Here is a 19,186-nt window from a genome sequence, read left to right on the forward strand (position 1 = left end):
CACAAAAGCTTATGCCCAAAGACATGTGTTAGTCTCTAAGGTGCCACAAGTACTCGTTTTTGTTTTTTGTTTTTGTTTTTTTTTGCTGCTACAGACTAATGGCTACCACTCTGAAACCTGTCGTATAGGACAGTTAGCAGCCATAAGTTGCCAACCCTTTTCAGTCACTCCTGTTGTCCTGGCCTGGATTCGAATTGGCAGAGTGACCTAATCCATACAGCTTTATATCCCCTTTTCACTCCTCTGGCTCTGGTTAGAATAGAGTCTTTAAGCTAGACATAAAGATCCTCTTCAAAAGAAAGGAAAAAAAACTGAACCAAAAGCAGCCACATAAAATATGCAAAACACAATTGTTTGAGCAACTGTCCTTTCAAGATGACTTATCAGAAGCTTCAGTATTTATGTCTCCGTGGAAATGTCAACCTTTTATATTGCCTTGATTTAGCCTGAACAAACCTGAATAATATGTAATACAGGTGAATGGGAAGGCAAAAACCCAATAGCAGGGATCTGACAATTTTTTAAGAGAAAAAGAGAATATGCTATTTTCTAGATAAAAATAAAGTTTCCTCATCCACTCATGGATTTCTTTGAACTCATGTAAGAGGAATAATTCAGACAGTTTATTTAACATCATGCAATATCATTTTTATCCTTCTCTCAAATCAGTAGGTAAGTTACTTTCAGGTTTATCTGGTATATGGACGAGCACTGGTGAAGCATTGCTGTGGAACAGAGTTGTACTTGCTATTCCATCGGGCTCAACGTATTTCAGCTTCTGGCACTCACTTTTCATGGTCTGAACTTTCTTGTCATATATCTCAAGGCAACATTTTATGCTGTATTTGAAAATCAGATAGCTCAGTTCACTTACATTTAATACAATGCACAAGCACGAAGTCACCACCACAAAATAGAGGAAGACTTTCTTCTCTGTGGGCTTGGAGATATAGCAATCTACTGTATTAGGACATGGCCTCATGTCACATTTCACAAGGCGTGGCATATTGAATCCACCGTACAACTTGTAAAACAAAACTAGGAAACCAATTTCAAATCCTGTTTTGAAAATGAGGCTGATGAGATAAGTGCACAACAGTCCACCATTCATGCTTCCTGGGCTCTTGTAAAGTTTCTTTTTGTGTCGCTTTTCCCTGCTCTCTCGATAGGCAACATGGAGAACAACCAAAAGAGAAGGGGTGGAGACCATGATCAGTTGCAAGGCCCAAAGCCTGATCTGGGAAATAGGGAAGAAGTGGTCGAAGCAGACATTTTCACAACCCGGTTGCCTGATGTTGCACTCGAATTCCTTCAGTTCATTCTTCCAGACATTTTCTGCTGCCACAACATAGACAAGCAAGCGGAATATAAACACAATAGCCAACCAGATCCTGCCAATTCCTGTTGAATATTTATTCACTCCACTTAGGATGTCTTGCAGGAAGCCCCAGCTCATGGTTTTTTCTGAAGGAAGGACAAAATGCTGTAACAAACAAACATACGTTAGTGATTTTTGTTCTTTATCCAGATGATGGGAAAACAAATGCATCCAAGCTGAATCGTATTAATATAACTAGTATGTAAACCAGCCTAAAATAATTAGGGTCAAAGTGCTGTTCCTAGATTCACATGGCAGATTTTAGAACTGATCTTTGGTACCTCCTATGGTTGCTAATACTGAGAACAGTTTGACAGCAAGTGTAGGCGGGACCAAATCATGTTGGGCACCATATCAGACACCAAGGTTCAGCCTTGCTCTAAACATGCTATAAATACAAAGCAGGACTGTTCTTATTAACGTTAAGAGAAATCATAAAAATGTCCCAGGAAAGCATAGTTTGACTATTTAGGACCCAATGAGCTCCCAGGAATCAAGGCTAAAGCTACCATGTGCTCACCATATGATATAAATTGGGTGGGGGGGAAGGAGTATGGTGTCCATAATAGCATCCTCCACTCAGGCTGCAGGGGTGAATCTGTTCTAAGAGAAGCAGCTGCAATGACTATCATTAAAAAGTAATAATTTTGCTAACGGATCTCAGTTAGTAGAACAATAAATAATAGAACAAATCTTAATAGAAGGAAAAGCAGATCTCTTGGGTGTGTCTTGAATAATAGCAGTTGCAGACATTTTGATGGTGACCATTGCATATGAAAAAATTATGGGCCAAGAACATCCCAGGTAGTGGATGCATTTGGCTCCACAATTTGAAGCACCATGCTAAAGATAAGATCATTGTAATCTCTCTCCAATATAAATGGATGGAAAATCCTATTTATAAAAGTTTTGGTTATTTTTGTTTTGGTTTCATTTTTTCCTTCCTTCTCACTGTTCCAGTAAAAGGCTAATATGGATTGGGAGTTACTTCATTGTCCTTCATTACTCTTAGCTAAGCACGTTTGTATGCAAGAAAACGTGTCTGAAATCCTCCTCAAAGGTTAATGTCTATGTGAATGATTGAAATGAAATACTGCTCTGTAAAACAAGGATTAGGTTTCACCATAGGGAGTGTCACCTGGCCCATCTGTCAATATTTGCCAACAGCAAATCCATATAACGTCACCCAACAGCCTTTGTGACCCCTTTAAGCAAAGCCAAAATAAGTTGCATCTGGTAGGCAAAATGTATTGTCAAGCAAGCAAGCAAGCCTATAAAACCATCAACATAAGAGATGTTCCAAGCCCCAGGCTTCTTTTTGTCCTTTAAAAATGGTAGATTTAGTGCCAACATTCATCTTCTCTGCGTTTGTGTTTAATTTATGTTCTGTTACATTCAGCCCCAGCCCCTATGCTTTATAGGGGTGCAAAATTTGTCATGCAGTTCAGCTGCTGTAAAAGGACTATATTTGTCTGCTTTTTATGGATCATTTGCATAAAATTAACAGGTTAATAGATTATAAGGCCAAACAGGACCACTGTGATCATCTAGTCTGATTTCCTATATAACACGTAGGACTTCCCTAAATTCCTACATGAACTGGGGCATATGTTTTAGAAAAACATCCACTCTGGATTTTAAAATGTTCAGTGACAGAGAATCCAGCACAACCCTTGGTAAATTGTTCCAAAGTACTTGGGGTTGGGGGAGTGGCACTATATGTGAAAGAAAGCACAGAGTCAAATGAAGTAAAAATCTGAAATGAACCAAACCATATCATAGAATCTCTAAGGATAGTAAGTCCATGCTTGAATAATAAGAATCTAGCACTAGGGATATACTACCAGCCACCAGCCCAGGATGGTGATTGTGACTGTGAAATGCTCAGGGAGATTAGAGAGGCTATAAAAATAAAAAAAAATAAAAATGGGGGCTTTCAACTACCCCCATACTGACTGGGTACATGTCGGCTCAGGACATGATGCAGAGATAAAGTTTCTTGACACCTTAAATGACAGCTTCTTGGAGCAGCTAATCCTGGAACACACAAGAGGAGAGGCAATTCTTGATTTAGTCCTAAGTGGAGCAGAAGATCTGGGCCATGAGGTGAATATAGCTGAACCGTGTGGTAATAGTGATCATAACATAAAATTTAATATCCCGGGTGGGGGAGGGGGACACCAAAGCAGGCCACTATGGTAGAATTTAAACTTCAGAAAGGGAAACTACTCAAAAATGAGGAAGTTAATTAAACAGAAATTAAAAGGTACAGTGTCAAAGGTGAAATCCGTGCAAGCTGCATGGAAACTTTTTAAAGACACCACAATAGAGGCTCCATTTAAATGTATACCCCAAATTAAGAAACATAGTAAAAGAACCAAAGAAGTGCCACTGTGGCTAAACAACAAAGTAAAAGAAGAAATGAGAGGCAAAAAGGCATCCTTTAAAAAGTGGAAGTTAAATCCTAGCAAGGGAAATGGAAAGGAGCATAAACTCTGGCAAGTGAAATGTAAAAATATAATTACGAAGGCCAAAAAAGAATTTGAAGAACAGCTAGCCAAAGACTCAAAAAGTAACAGCAAAATTTTTAAGTACATCAGAAGCAGGAAGCCTGCTAAACAACTATTGAGATGCTAAAGAAGCAGTCAAGGAAGATAAGGTAATTGCGGAGAAACTAAATTAATTATTTGCATCAGTCTTCAGGGCTGAAGAGGTGAGGGAGAGTTCCAAACCTGAGCCATTCTTTTTAGGTGACAAATCTGAGGAACTGTCCCAGATTGAGGTGTCATTAGAGGAGGTTTTGGAACAAATTGATAAATTAAACAGTAATAAGTCACCTGGACGAGATGGTCTTCACCCAAGAGTTCTGAAGGAACTCAAATGTCGAAATTGCAGAACTACTAACTGTAGTTTGTAACCTACCATTTAAATCAGCTTCTGTACCAGATGACTGGAGGATAGCTAATGTGATGCCAATCTTTGAAAAGGTCTCCACAGGCAATCCCAGCAATTACAAGCTGGTAAGCCTAATTTCAGTATCAGGCAAACTGGTTGAAACTATAGTAAAGAACAGAATTATCAGACACATAGATGAAAATGATTTGTTGGGGAAGAGTTAACATGGTTTTTGTAAAGGGAAACCATGCCTCACCAATCTACTAGAGTTCTTTTGAGTGGGTAGGCAAACATGTGGACAAGGATGATCCAGTGGACAGAGAGTACTTAGATTTTCAGAAAGGCTTTGACAAGATCCCTCACCAAAGGCTCTTAAGCAAAGTAAGCTGTCATGGGGTAAGAGGAAAGGTCCTTTCATGGATCAGTAACTGGTTAAAGGATAGGAAACAAAGGGTAGGAATAAATGGTCAGTTTTCAGAATGAAGAGAAGTAAATAGTGGTGTCCCCCAGGGGGTCTATACTGGGACCATAACTGTTCAACATATTCATAAATTATCTGGGAAAAGAGGTGGCAAAATTTGCAGATGATACAAGACTACTCAAGACAGTTAAGTCCAAAGCAGACTGTGAAGAGCTAGAAAAGGATCTCACAAAACTGGGTGACTAAGCAACAAAATGGCAGATGAAATTCAATGTTGATAAATGCAAAGTAATACACGTTAGAAAACATAATCCCAGCTATACATATAAAATGATGGTTTAAATTAGCTGTTACCACTCAAGAAAGATCTTGGAGTCATTGTGGATAGTTCTCTGAAAACATTCACTTATTGTGCAGTGATGGTCAAAAAAACTAACAGAATGTTGGGAATCATTAGGAAAGGGATAGCTAATAAGATAGAAGATATTATATTGCCTCTATGTAAATCTACTGTATGCCACATCTTGAATACTGCATGCAGATCTGGTCGCCCCTTCTCAAAAAAGATATATTGGAGTTGGAAAAGGTTGAAAAAACGGCAACAAAAATTATTAGGGGTATGGAACGGCTTCCGTATGAGGAGAGCTTAATAAGATTGGGATTTTCAGCTTGGAAAAGAGACGACTAAGCGGAGATATGATAGAGGTCTCCCTATTTACTACCACCACCTGGGTGTATGCTCAGTTCAGCATATGTTCCTCTACAAAGTTGGAGAACTGATTCAGAATCTCTGACTCAGGTAATGCAGGGGGGGCTCTTCATTATGCTTCGATGGGGCCTTGTCTTGCTAGGTTGGCTCAGATGCATGGGATGTCCCCTCACCGGGATTGGGGATCTCCCCTATTACTCCGATTAAGTATGGTGTCAGTACCACAATGTATTGGGCTTGGGGCCAGAGGTCTACTGCAGCCACCTGCTTAAAGTTTCAAGGAAGGCCTCAGGATCATCACTGGGCCACATCTTGTTTTGTAAGTCTGATGGGGTGGCAGCATGGGTGGTGCGTGAGTCTTCTGTTTGGGGAGGCTTACACGCGAGTGCTGGAAGCTCCCTAAAAATGGAGGGGTCCATTGGTGCCCGGGCTGTGGCCCCACCTCTCCAAGGCCCTTCCCCCACTCTGCCTCTTCCCCCAAGGTGCCCCCTGCCCACTTGCCTCTCACTCCTCCTCCCTGTCTCTTCCCCCAAGGCCTGCCGACCTGCCGCTCACTCCTTCCCCACACCTCTTCCTCTAAGGGCACGCCTGCCCACCCACCACGCGCTTCCCTCCGCAGCAGAGAGGAGTGAGTGGGGGTCTCAGGGAACGAGGCAGAGCAAAGGCGGAACCTCGGTCCAGGTGCCAGTGGCTCCCTCGCTTCTAGGGAGCTTCACTTCCAGGACCCCAAAGGTGACCCAGCACGCCTCCAAAGGAAGGTGACCCATGCCACAACTGCAGCATTTGCCCTTCTGCATGGCCAGCCTTTTCTGGGGAGACTTAGCCCCCGTAAGCCTCTTACACGTGCTGTTCATGGGTGGCAGTTGCAGCTAGGGCAGGGTTTGCTGGCTCTGTGGGAGCGGGTGGCCATAATATCATGACCACCTGCTGGACGAACTCTTGCTGCTGTTGTTGCTGCTGGGCCACTAGCGCATGGATCAACTGCTGCTGCTCATTGGCCATTTGCAGAAGCAGTTGTTGCTGCTTATGATGGTGGGTGTTTTGTTTGGCCATCGGTTTTAGTAGCTATTCCATTTCTATTTAGCAAGAGTGCGGGTTGCTTGAGGGTTTCTTTCTTTCTCTTTTTTTCTTCAATTCCCTTATGCCGGGACTAGGGCATCTACACGCATTCTTCACCAATCTGTAACAGGTGGATTGAAGAGCTGGACTGCCTAGTGGTTACAGCGCATGGCTCTCAGCCCCATGCTTGGTTGAGGAGCCTCAGTTTTTAAGTCCAGCGGGGCTAGGGGGACCTGGGCCCTCCCTCTCCACTAGGTCGCAGCCCAGGACCTGTGTACTTCAGCCCCTAAACAGGGGAGGCCCTCCCAGAAGAGACTCTAAATCCACTGCACTGAGTTACTTCCGACCAGTCTGTTTAGTATGGAGCATGGACCCTCTAGTCTAATTTGCTAGGCGGCTTGCTTCCTGTAGGGACCTCTCTTGTGTTGTGGATTGTGCCTTACCTCAGTCCCAAACTTCTTTGGGCGGGGCAGCTGCAAGCTGGGTGAAGGCAAGCCCCCCAATGTCTATGGGGTTCGCTCACTCAGTTACCTCAGATGCTGGAGACTCCTAGGTCCCCTTCTCAGTCTCCCTTTCCTGGAGAGACAGTGCTTACTCCCAGGTGGCTCCCTTAGCTGGCAGGCTAGTGACCCTTCCCCTCAGGCAGGAGGTAGCTAGCTCCTGCCTCTTCAACAATCAGCCCCAAACTAAGCCGGGACCCCTTTTTTTCTCCCCTCTACAGACCTGGCATTGACTGTTGGTATAACAGGCTGGGTCTTGCTTTAACCCTGCTGTGCTGGTGGCCAGTTTCTCTGCTTCATCACAGTTAGCATGCGGTGTGACAGGGCAGGATTTTTTAACTTCCTCTTCTGGGGAGAATGGGGTAGGATATATATATTACAAATGGAGTTTGAATTTATGGATCTTGTATATATTAATATTTAAATGAGCATATTGTATACAAATGAATAGTCTGTTAGCATACTTAGCCCAGATAAATTAAAGTGTCCAAATATAAAAAAATTATAATTACGAACATGTCTGAAATAATTAAAACAAACAGTAAAACAATAACTGCTATTGTCTAACATGCAACTAAGTCACTATAACTGTAAAACTATATCTCCCCGTGTGTCCAAGTAAATATTTTCTAAAGCAGCCTACACATTTTAGATATAATTCCCTTTGTCAGATGTAAACATTCTAACAGAAGGATTACAATGTAATGGTGTTTTCTGATGAATTTTACAGTTTTACTAAGTGCTATTAAGACACTAACATAAGTTAATATGAATGTAATCAGAGGATGAGATCGTGTGAGATTTCAAGCATGTGGAGTGAGGTTGTCCCCAAGTTCAAGTGTTCAGGAACAGGTTGCCCAAAATTGTGGAAGCCTATTACAGAAAGAGGTGAAATTGCATATGACACTTTTTCTGCTAGCCATGGATATTCCCAGTAACAACTAACATTGCACTTCCAATAACAATACAAATCAACCTTAAAATACGTCTTTTTATCCACTCTAAAGCTTGCCATGGGTTGGTAAAATACTCAGAACTAAGTAGTGCTGTGAGATTTGGTTTGACCTGATTTATATAAGTGCCAACCATAGTTATTTTTATTATTAAGTACACAATCAAAGGAGCAGCACCAGACTTCTTCTCTGACGTTAACCTTCTGGACATTATCTCAGCGAGACGTAACTGGGTATTTGTTTTCATTGTTCTTCGATAAAAATGATTTCTTCTCTCGCTAAATGGTGTAACGCTTTCTTTGTACCGGTCTCCATACACATAATCTTGCGGCTGATTCCAGAGGAAGCCATAAGAAGCATGTAAATGTTTAGCTGTACGCCAAAACCTGGGCAGTGTGTGATAGCACACTCCAGTTTATGCAAATACTTGCTACATGCTGTCTAAGCAAATTCCATTTAACATTCAGACTTCTGTGTAGAAGCCAACTATCCCACGATATTAGACTGAATTATTTTCCCAAAATTATAGACATTTGCTGGGATGTTCTTTTACCTGTAGATCAATGTTGCATTTTAAATCCTCCACTTGTATACTGGGTATACGTCATTTCATAGTTTAACACATGCCCTAATCTTTATCAGAGAAACCTGCCCATGTTTCCTATGTGTTTCCCCACCATTCTTGCTATAGATGTCTTCTTTTGTGCATGTCCAGCATCACCAGCTGGAAGGGGAGCCCCTGGCAGTACAATTCCCATCAAAGCTAGAAGGGGGCTATAGGACAGACAACAAGGGCAGACACAGGGCCTCTATCTAGCTAGGCCAGGCCTTCATGTTCTACATGGATCTTGGAGTATCTGCTGGTAGGCCCAAAATCCCTTGTTCTGCAAGAGGAGGAGCAAATCTGCCCTCACAGGAAATGATTCCAGGGAAACAATGTGAGGGGGACTTGCAGCGTTTCCAGTCCCCTGTCCCTTTAATTTTTCTCCCTACTTTTTACTCGTTAGCTGTAGAGTCAATACAACTGTGGGAGAGTGAGCTGGAGTCTTCTTTGTCCCCTGCATCTTCAGTAGGATTGTTTGTTCAATTCCAGTCCAGAGTCTTAGTTGCTTAGATTCATTCTGGCTCTGACAACATGTAGAAGCGTGTGCTCAGCATAAACTGCTTAGGGCATATCTTAGGGCATATCTACCCTGCCCCTCCATTTGGACTATGGGAGTGTGAATAGCAGAGTGTTTGCAACCGAAGTGTTGCACTGTATCTCTCCCATGTGGGGGGATGAGGGCCCGAACTAAAAGATTCCTACTTCACATTAATGTAATCCTGTTTGACAAGGGAAGCAAGCTGACTAACAAAAAAATAAATATGGTCCCACTTAATAAAACACAGACAAGAAGATTAGAGATGTGCCAAGTAGGTTTTCCTTTTATAACATGAGGTAAATTACTCTCAGTCTCAGCCCTGGTCTACACTACAAGTTTAGGTCGAATTTAGCAGCATTAGATCAATTTAACCCTGCACCCATCCACACGACGAGGCCATTTTTGTCTACTTAATGGGCTCTTAAAATAGATTTCTGTACCCCTCCCCGACAGGGGCTTAGCACTGAAATCGACATCGCCCAGTCAAATTTGGGTTAGTGTGGACGCAATTCAACGGTATTGGCCTCCGGGAGCTATCCCACAGTGCTCCATTGTGACCGCTCTGGACAGCATTCTCAACTCGGATGTACTGGCCAGGTAGACAGGAAAAGCCCCGTGAACTTTTGAATTTCATTTCCTGTTTGCCCAGCATGGCAAGCTGATCAGCACAGGTGACTGTGCAGATCTCATCAGCAGAGGTGACCATGGAGTCCCAGAATTGCAAAAGAGCTCCAGCATGGACTGAACAGGAGGTACGGGATCTGATCGCTGTATCGGGAGACGAATCTGTGCTATCAGAACTCGATGCCAAAAGACGAAATGCCAGAATATTTGAAAAAAATCTCTAAGGGCATGAAGGACAGAGGCTATAACAGAGACCCACAGCAGTGCTGCATGAAACTTAAGGAGCTCAGGCAAGCCTACCAAAAAACCCAAGAGGCAAATGCCCGCTCGGGGTCAGAGCCCCAGACATGCCGCTTCTATGATGAGCTGCATGCAATTCTAGGGGGTGCCCCTACAACTACCCCACACCTGTACGTGGACTCCTGCAAAGGAGTCTCACGCAATAGGGATGAGGATTTTGGGGATGAGGAAGATGAGGAGGAGGGGGAGGTTGAAGATGGTGCACACCAGGGAAGTGGAGAAACCATTCTCCCCAACAGCCAGGAACTGTTTATCACCCTGGACCCAATACCCTCCCAACCTGGGCTCCCAGACCTTGAAGGCGGAGATGGCACCTCTGGTCTGTGTACCTTTGTAAATATAATACACGGTTTAAAAGCAAGCATGTTTAATGGTTAATTTGCCCTGAAGACTTGGGGTGCATTCATGGCCAGTACAGCTACTGGAAAAGTCTGTTAACATGTCTGGGGATGGAGTGGAAATCCTCCAGGGACATCTCCATGAAGCTGTCCTGCAGGTACTCCCAAAGCCTTTGCTAAAGGTTTCTGGGGAAGGCAGCCTTATTGCATCCTCCATGGTAGGACACTTTACCACAGCAGGCCAGTAGCACGTAGTCTGGAATCATTGCATAAGCAAGCATGGCAGCATGTGGTCCTGGTGTTTGCTGGCATTCAAGCAACATCCATTCTTTATCTCTCTGTGTTATCCTCAGGAGAGTGATGTCATTCATGGTCACCTGGTTGAAATAGGGGAATTTAATGAAGAGGACATTCAGGGGTGGCCATTCCTGCTGGGCTGATTGCCTGTGGCTGAAAAGAAATCATCCCCGCTGTTAGCCACACGGTGGGGGGAGGGTGAAGCAATCATCCCAGAGAATTGGGTGTGGGGGGATTTAGTTGGGTTTGTGCTGCACGTTAACCCAAAAACATCAGCCCCTCCTTTTAAATGGCCAATGTGTCTTTTTCGATTTTAATCTCCCTTTTTTCCTCCTGCAGCTGCAAATGTTTCAATTCTGCGACTAGCATATCCATCCCAGAGGCTAGTGCAGATAAGAAGGCGAAAAAAACATGCTCACGATGAAACGTTCTCTGAGCTCATGCAGTCCACCCAAACTGAAAGAGCCCAGCAAAATGCGTGGAAGCAGATAATGGCAGAGTCCAGAAAAGCACAAAATGAACGTGAGCACAAGTAGCAGGAGCAACAGGAGAGTAGGCAGGATCAAAAGGAAAAGTGGCGGCAGCATGATGAAAGGAGGCAGGATGCAATGCTGAGGCTACTGGAGGATCAAACTGATATGCTCTGGCATATAGTTGAGGTGCAGGAAAGCCACAGACTACCACTGCAGCCCCCGGGTAACAAACCGCCCTCCTCCCCAAGTTCCATAGCCTCCTCACCCAGATGCCCAAGAACACTGGTGGGGAGGCTCTGGGCACCCAACCACTCCACCCCAGAGGACTGCCCAAGCAACAGAAGGCTGGCATTCAATAAATTTTGAAGTGCAGTGTGGCCTTGTCCTTCCCTCCTCTCCCATCCGACCCGGTGCTTCCCTCTGCCCCCACCCCTCCTGAGCTACCTTGGCAGTTATCCCCCTATTTGTGTGACAAATTAATAAAGAATGCATGAATTTGAAACAACAATGACTTTATTGCCTCTGCAAGCGGTGATCGAAGGGGGAGGGGAGCTGGCTTACAGTGAAGTAGAGTGAACCAAGGGGGCGGGTTTTCATCAAGGAGAAACAAACAGAAGTGTCACACCGTAGCCTGATCAGCCATGAAACTGGTTTTTCAAAACTTCTCTGATGTGCAGCGCACCCTGCTGTGCTCTTCTAACCACCCTGGTGTCTGGCTGCACGTAATCAGTGGCCAGGCAATTTGCCTCAACTTCCCACCCCACCATAAACGTCTCCCCCTTACTCTCACAGATATTGTGGAGCACACAGCAAGCAGTAATAACAATGGGAATATTGGTTTCGCTGAGGTCTAACTGAGACAGTAAACTGCACCAGTGCACTTTTAAACGTCCAAATGCACATTCTACCACCATTCTGCACTTGCTCAGCCTATAGTTGAACAGCTCCTAACTACTTTTCCAGGGTGCCTGTGTATGGCTTCATGAGCCATAGCATTAAGGGGTAGGCTGGGTCCCCAAGGATAACTATAGGCATTTCAACATCCCCAGCGGTTATTTTCTGGTCTGGAAAGTAAATCCCTTGCTGCAGCTGTTCATACAGGCCAGAGTTCCTGAAGATGTGAGTGATATGAACCTTTCCCAGCCATCCCACGCTGATGTTGGTGAAACATCCCTTGTGATCCACCAGTGCTTGCAGCACCATTGAAAAGTACCTCTTTCGGTTTATGTACTGGCCGCCTTGGTGATCCGGTGCCAAGATAGGGATATGGGTTCCGACTATTGCCCCACCACAGTTAGGGAATCCCATTGCAGCAAAGCCAGCCACTATTACCTGCACATTTCCCGAGTCATTACCTTTGATAGCAGCAGCTCAGTGATTGCGTTGGCTACTTGGATCACAGCAGCCCCCACAGTAGATTTGTCCACTCCAAATTGATTCCCGACTGACCGGTAGCTGTCTGGCATTGCAAGCTTCCAGAGGGCTATTGCCACTCACTTGTGAACTGTGAGGGCTGCTCTCATCTTGGTATTCTTGCGCTTCAGGGCAGGGGAAAGCAAGTCACAAAGTTCCAGGGAAGTGCCCTTACGCATGCGAAAGTTTCACAGCCACTGAGACTCATCCCAGACCTTCAACACTATGTGGTCCCAACACTCTGTGCTTCTTTCCTGGGCCCAGAATTGGCGTTCCATGGCATGAGCCTGCCCCATTGCCACCAGGATGGCCAAATTGCCAGGGCCAGTGCTTTGAGAGAAGTCTGTGTCCATGTCCTCATCACTCTCGTCACTACGCTGCCATCACTCCTCGCCTGCTTTTGCAGGTTCTGGTTCTGCATATACTGCATGATAATGTGCAGGGTGTTTACAATGCTCAAAACTGCCGCGGTGATCTGAGCGGGCTCCATGCTTGCCGTGGTATGACGTCTGCAGGAGAGCAGAGTTGCAGGGAAAGAGGTGGTTGGATGACCAGTTTTGCAGACCTACTGCACCGTCTGCTGCCAGGACACAACAGCTGAGCAGGCTGCATGCTTGCCGTGGTATGAGACAAGAGCAGCCGAGCACAGTTGCAGCAGAAGCAGCCCAGCAAGACCACCAGGAGAGCAGAGTGGCAGCAGAAGCGATGGATGACGACGGTCATATAGAGCAGAGTGGCAGCTGAAGCGGCCATTTGATGATGACGGTTTGCAGTCCTACTGCAGCGTCTGCTGAAAGCAGTATGGCGCCCGCACGGAAAAAAGGAGTGAAACAATTGCTTGTCGTTGCTTTCACGGAGGGTGCGGCGACTGACGACATGTACCCAAAACCAACTGCAACAATGTTTTTGCCCCAACAGGCATTGGGAGCTTAACCCAGAATTCCAATGGGCGGTGGAGACTGCCGGAACTGTGGGATAGCTACCCACAGTGCAACGCTCCAAAAGTTAACGCTAGCCTCGGTACTGTGGACTCACTCCGCCGACTTACTGTGCTTAGTGGGGACACACACAATCGACTGTATGAAATCGCTTTCTAAAAAATCAACTTCTATCAATTAGACCTAATTTTGTAATGTAGACATACCCTCAGAAAACCAGGTTCTGCATTAACTGCTGTGAAAACGGCTCATAGGTCAAGTCATCATTCCTACAAAGTAACTTAAGGAATCCTCCCAAAGGCAGTGCAGGAATTTTAGGAGGTGTATTGGAACAGAGTAAAGAAAGCCTACATTTCTTGTCCTATGAATATCTATGCTGCAGCTCTTTGCTGGAGGTGGGAGTAGCTGGGGAATCAGCACTTTTGAAAATCAGGCCACTTATGGATTTAGGAATCTATCTTTAGGCCCTTGCTTTCGAAAATCTCTGCCAGTGTTTCCATATCAGGGAGTGCCTACATACAAACTGGGACTAGAAAAAATGTTTCTTACACCCTGCCCCACCAATCCTACACTGAGAACAGGCTGAAGAAAAGCACAATGGAAAGACCTGTCCAGGGAGAAGTGGGGATAAGAGCTTGGAGGGAACTCTCAGACACCCCTTAGGCAATGTATAGGCCCCAATCTACTGAAAGAGCAAAGAGGAGGAAGAGTTTAAATCATGTAGCGCTGATATAGAATAGATACTGAAAAGGGTTTTAGTTAATGAAGACTTACTTACATAGTTACTTGATTAAATGCTCCTTTGGCTGAAATGAGACTTTTAAATAAAGTGACTGTGGAACACACAGCTATACTTTCTGGAGCCATTAATTCCCAATCAACAAGCTCTAGGCAACAAAATGTCAGTGTTTTTACATCTGTAGTCTTCCCTGTGACACTGGCTGAGTGTCCATGGGACAAACTTCAGCTGAGCAGGTCTATAGAGTGACAGAGCTTGTTTTGTGGCATTTCTTGGGGTGACAGGCAACATTTCTGCCCAAAGGAGACGGAAATGTGTCCTTAAAAGGAAAAAACATGTTTCTTTTATGCACGATTGCTGCTATATGGCAATGTAGCTTTTAACTGTTGCTCAGGTTGATACTGTACAATGCCATTCATTCTTCAAAGGCTTAGACTTTGAGATTCAGTAGATGAGACAGACAGAGATTCAGTAGATGAGAGGGAGACAGTAGACTTCCTGATGGAGCAGTACATGTGAGAATGACAAGCAGCTATAGGGAGAGGGGTTGGGAAGGCCAAGCATGGTGAACAGATGGACCTGCAACTAGAGAAGATGAAGCCATTGTGTGAGGAGTCAAATCCAGAACAGTCTAGGGATTCAGAAAGACCATAGAAGAGGAACTGAAATAGTCAAGTTGGGGTGTGATTGTGACAAGAGGGAGATCACAATAAGGGGGAGTTTTGGCAATGTTCCAGAAGAGGGGAGATAAATGAGCAGAGCAAGTTAGAGATGACTTCTAGTCTTAGCAAAATTATATTCTGCATTAAGCAAAGGGAAAGTCTAAAATGGATTTATACCCGGAAGGACGATTTCACTCTCTAGAGCATCCAAGAGTAGAATGATTGGTGCAGCATTAAATGAGCAGAAGGAAGAAAGACAGTTGAATGAGGAAGCAGAGGGATCAGAGAGTAAGTTGAGGGACATGTAAGATTGGTATCATCTGTATCGAGGTGATGTCCAGCACCGAAGCTAGCAATGAGAAGTCACAAAGGGCGTCAGGAAAAGAGAACAAGAAGAGGGCCAAAGATGGAGCCTCCAGAGTGGAAGGGATGAAGGAAAGATATCATCTCTATCAGAAATGAAAAGGGAGTCATTACAGAGAGTTCAAATCAGCAGAGGAGAGGGGGCTGAAAAGGAAAGAGTTTCTTGTTCAAAATACTCTAGAAAAGACAGGCTGAACAAAAAGCTATGGAAAGCTGCACCATTAATTGCTAAGCTGGCTGAATATCATTTATTGAAAAATGTATTTGAATAATGCTATGGTTGAATGAATTATTCACTGAACAATTGTATAATTCAGTCAGGTCTACAGCAGCTTGAATAATATGCATTGAATAATGCATCCAATGAATAGCTTATTATTTGATTAATAATTTCCCCCAGATTTTGACCATCTTTGCTAACTATGTTAGCAGTAGAAAAAGTACTTTTGTACAGAGGAGAATGGGGAATTAGGAAAATGTGAGGGGGAAATGAGCCAATGGCAAATGGAGCTAATCCATCAGGAATTTGGGGGGGAGGGGGGAGAAATGGGGATACTTTCAGGAGATACTGGTGAGGGAAGGACACTGGGAGTCACCAGGGGAGCACACAGAGAAAGAGTGGGGAGTATTGTGTTGCTGTACAATAAAAACAGTGGAATGCAGAGGTGGAGCAGAGAGGGCAGATTGTCAGCCTGGGAAGTGAGGGTGAGGCCCACAAGTTGTGTGTACAGGCTTGGAACTGGCCTAGCAAGCTGTGCAATGGTGACATTTTTTTCTGTGTAACCACTGTTGATTTAAAATATCAATTCTGTTCACTATAAGACATAGTCTTTCTTTATGGGTGGCTTAATGACAGAGGAGGGAAGGTGATGGAAACCATTGGGAAAGATGCTAAGGGAATGGGGTGGGTGCTGAGAGTCAATGAGGAGGGCACAGGAAAACAAAAGGTGGAAAATAAGTTGAGACATCAACTTCCATGTGGGGACAGTGTAGTCTAGTGAATAGAGCAAGTTACAAGATGCCAGACCTGATTCTATTCAGAGTCACCCTGATCAAGTCACTTATGGATTGACTTTCAGAGGTGCTAAGCACGCACAAATCCCATTGAAGTCAATGGGAGGTGCAGGTGCTCATCACTTTTGAAAATCAAGCCACAACCCTCAGTGCCTTAGTTTCTTTACTAGTAAAATGGGGGTGATAATACCAACTTTGAAAATTGATTTCAGATGCTTGGGTGAAAGGTGCTATGGAAATGCCAAGTGTAATAATTTAACACTGGGAAATTATTTGTGTCTAGGGTCTTTCATTGTTCAGATACCCCCTTGTCTGTCCTAAAATGAGTCAAACTGAAATAAAAATGTAAATTTCAATACTCATTGTTTTTTTGAAGCCTACAAGAAACTAGCCAGCTAAGCTATTTACTTCTTATATTCCATTAACAAACAAACCTACCTTCACTAAACTGCGTACTAGCCCTAGTTGATTATTATTTATAATATGGCAGTGTCTAGCAGTGCCATTGAAAGAGGGACCCCCATTGTTGTAGACATGTCACAAACACAGAGTAAGAGACAAAGTCCCTGCTCTGAAGAGTTTACAGTCTAAACAGACAGACAAAAGGTAGGAGGGAAAACAGAGGCAATGTGATTTACCAAAGGTCATGCAGTAGATCAATGGTAGAGTTAGGACGAGAACACAGTCTCTGTATCCCAGTCCAGTATCTGAGCCACTGTAGCATGCTGAGTTATTATTCTGCCTTCTTAATATTAACCTCTCATTACATCAGGTCTAGCATTAGCTTGTAAGCTCATCAGAGCATAACTCATGTCCTTTTATCTCTCAGGAGGAGGCACCTAGCACTCTTTTGGGTGCCATAATAAGTAATATTTTAAGCAGAATTTCCATACTTCCCATGCCAGTATAATAGTGGTTAAAATGTGTATGTATAATGTGTAAAAACACTAGCCTGGATATGTACTTGCTAAATATGTACAGGAATGGTAGTGGACAGAAGTAAATGGAGGAAGGCTGGTCATTTGGTTGTGGCCCTGGACTGGAACTCAGTAGAGTTTTGGTTTTATTCTTTGCTCTGCTATTGGCTTCCGGTGTAACCCTGGGGAAATCAAATAATCTCTCAGGGCCTCTGTTCTTTGTCTTTAAAATAGGGGTAATACTTCCTTTTTCCACTCTGTCTTGTCTATTTAGAGTGTGAGCTCATCAGGGCAGGAACTTTCTTAGTTAGTTTGCTTGTGTACACTCCCTGCCACAATGGGATCCTGTTCTAGGTTGGGACATCAAGGAGCTACTTTAATAAAATAATTAATAATGATAATAAACCATTTGGGTATAATTCTCTGCTCTGCTACAGACTCCCTGGGTGACTGGGGCTAGTCACTTAATCCCTCTATGCCTTAGTTCCTCATCTCCAAAGTGGGATAAATATTTTTTCTCTACCTCTTTGGGGGAGCGTGAGGGTCAATTCATTGATACAGTGTTGCCCAAATTCTTGAAAACTTTCATCAGGAAAATTAAACTAATCATCTACCTCCACTCCTCAACAGCCCAGCCTTGTGCTGCTAAATATTGAGGCACTCAGCCATGATGGTGATGAGTACCATACTAGAATCTAGACATGTTACTCAACAGCCTGATTCAGATCTAAATAAGGCACATTTTTAAGATCAGCTGACAATTTCTTCTTTAAATCAATACACCTGCCCTCCTTCCCCACCCACCCCCAGAGAATGTGTGGAAAGATCAAAATAGTTTGCATGTAGGGGAGAATATCATCCACAAACTACCTCCTCGGTGTTTGTCAGACGCTTAACTCTGATGAGCTCTTTTTTTATAGCTTGTAGTTGCATTGCTTCATCTCACTAACATTTTATATTTGCATTTGAGAAATTAAAAGCATCATTTAACAACTCAGCAGTTATCAAGTATGATGTTCTGCCAGAGTATGGTGTTTTTAATTATTTTCCACTTCATAGGACTGATTCTGGGGGAAACAGTTACTATCAGCCATCGCCTTTTCTGTGAATCTTAGTAAATTAGGTAATCAAGTAAAAATGATACTTGAAATGTCCAGGATGACATAAAATGCCAAAGTAGTTGTGTCTGCTCCATATCTGCACAATAAATATTGCAGTTCTCGTAAGCACAGAGAAAAATCCATAACCAGTCTACCTCACGCTCTCATATTACAAAGAAAAGCTACTTCTATGGTATCCACAGCAATGATCCCAGGAATTAACAAGTGTTGTTACATGGCTTGAGTCATTCCTGTAAGGGTGGTCAGAGGACAAAAGTATTACAATCACAAGGCAAGGGATTTCAACTTTGGAACTTACTGAAAAAAAATTAAATTAAAACATACGGACTGTGGGTCATAGATGGCTACTTTCCAGTTTGTAACAATTAAATTGTTTAAAAGTTAGATCAACAGTGCACGGGAAAACTTACTGCCATTTTACAAGGCTTACACTTAATTAGAATTGCATATACATTTGACACTTTCTGGAAGAACACTTTCTTAAACCTATTATCCTGATTGTTGATACACACACACACAACCTCCCCCTAACCTGTTTCTTATTGAATAAAGACACATTTTATCAGAACAAGAAAATCTTACTTACCTGAACAGCAACAGGTGATGATTAAAATTGAACCAGCAGTTTTCTAGTACCATTAACAATTAATTACTCATGTCCCAGAAAGGGAGTAACTGCTTTAAAGCTGTGAAAATGGAGTCCAGTTGTTTCCTAGGTAGCATAATCTAAACAGGTGTAACCTGATCACTTGTTCTGGCATATTATTCAAATGAGTATTACAGTGTGTCTAGTGCTGCCAGGAAGATGTACAATGAGTAACTTGAGACAAGAAACATTTATTTAATGCTGCCCATGTAATTTTTCTCTTTTACCCATCCACAAATATTAACTCTAATGAAGAGCAGCAGTTCTTTGCTTCTTTTCTTATA

The 19,186-nt window shown here is 43.5% G+C and overlaps 1 protein-coding gene across 1 annotated transcript; it reads right to left on the reverse strand.

Moving 5' to 3' along the window:
* Positions 1-575: 575 nt before the first annotated feature.
* On the reverse strand, positions 576-18,953 carry GJB7 (gap junction protein beta 7). The gene is made up of 2 exons (XM_084625048.1): positions 18,843-18,953; positions 576-1,483 (listed from the first exon to the last, which is right to left on the reverse strand). The coding sequence occupies exon 2, from the start codon at positions 1,454-1,456 to the stop codon at positions 650-652; it is 807 nt and encodes a 268-aa protein (XP_084481174.1). The 5' UTR covers positions 1,457-1,483; positions 18,843-18,953; the 3' UTR covers positions 576-649.
* Between the last annotated feature and the right edge of the window lie 233 nt (positions 18,954-19,186).

The sequence above is a fragment of the Lepidochelys olivacea genome (genome assembly GCF_965140295.1).
Source record: "Lepidochelys olivacea isolate rLepOli2 genome assembly, chromosome: 3".
Lineage (NCBI taxonomy): Eukaryota > Metazoa > Chordata > Testudines > Cheloniidae > Lepidochelys > Lepidochelys olivacea.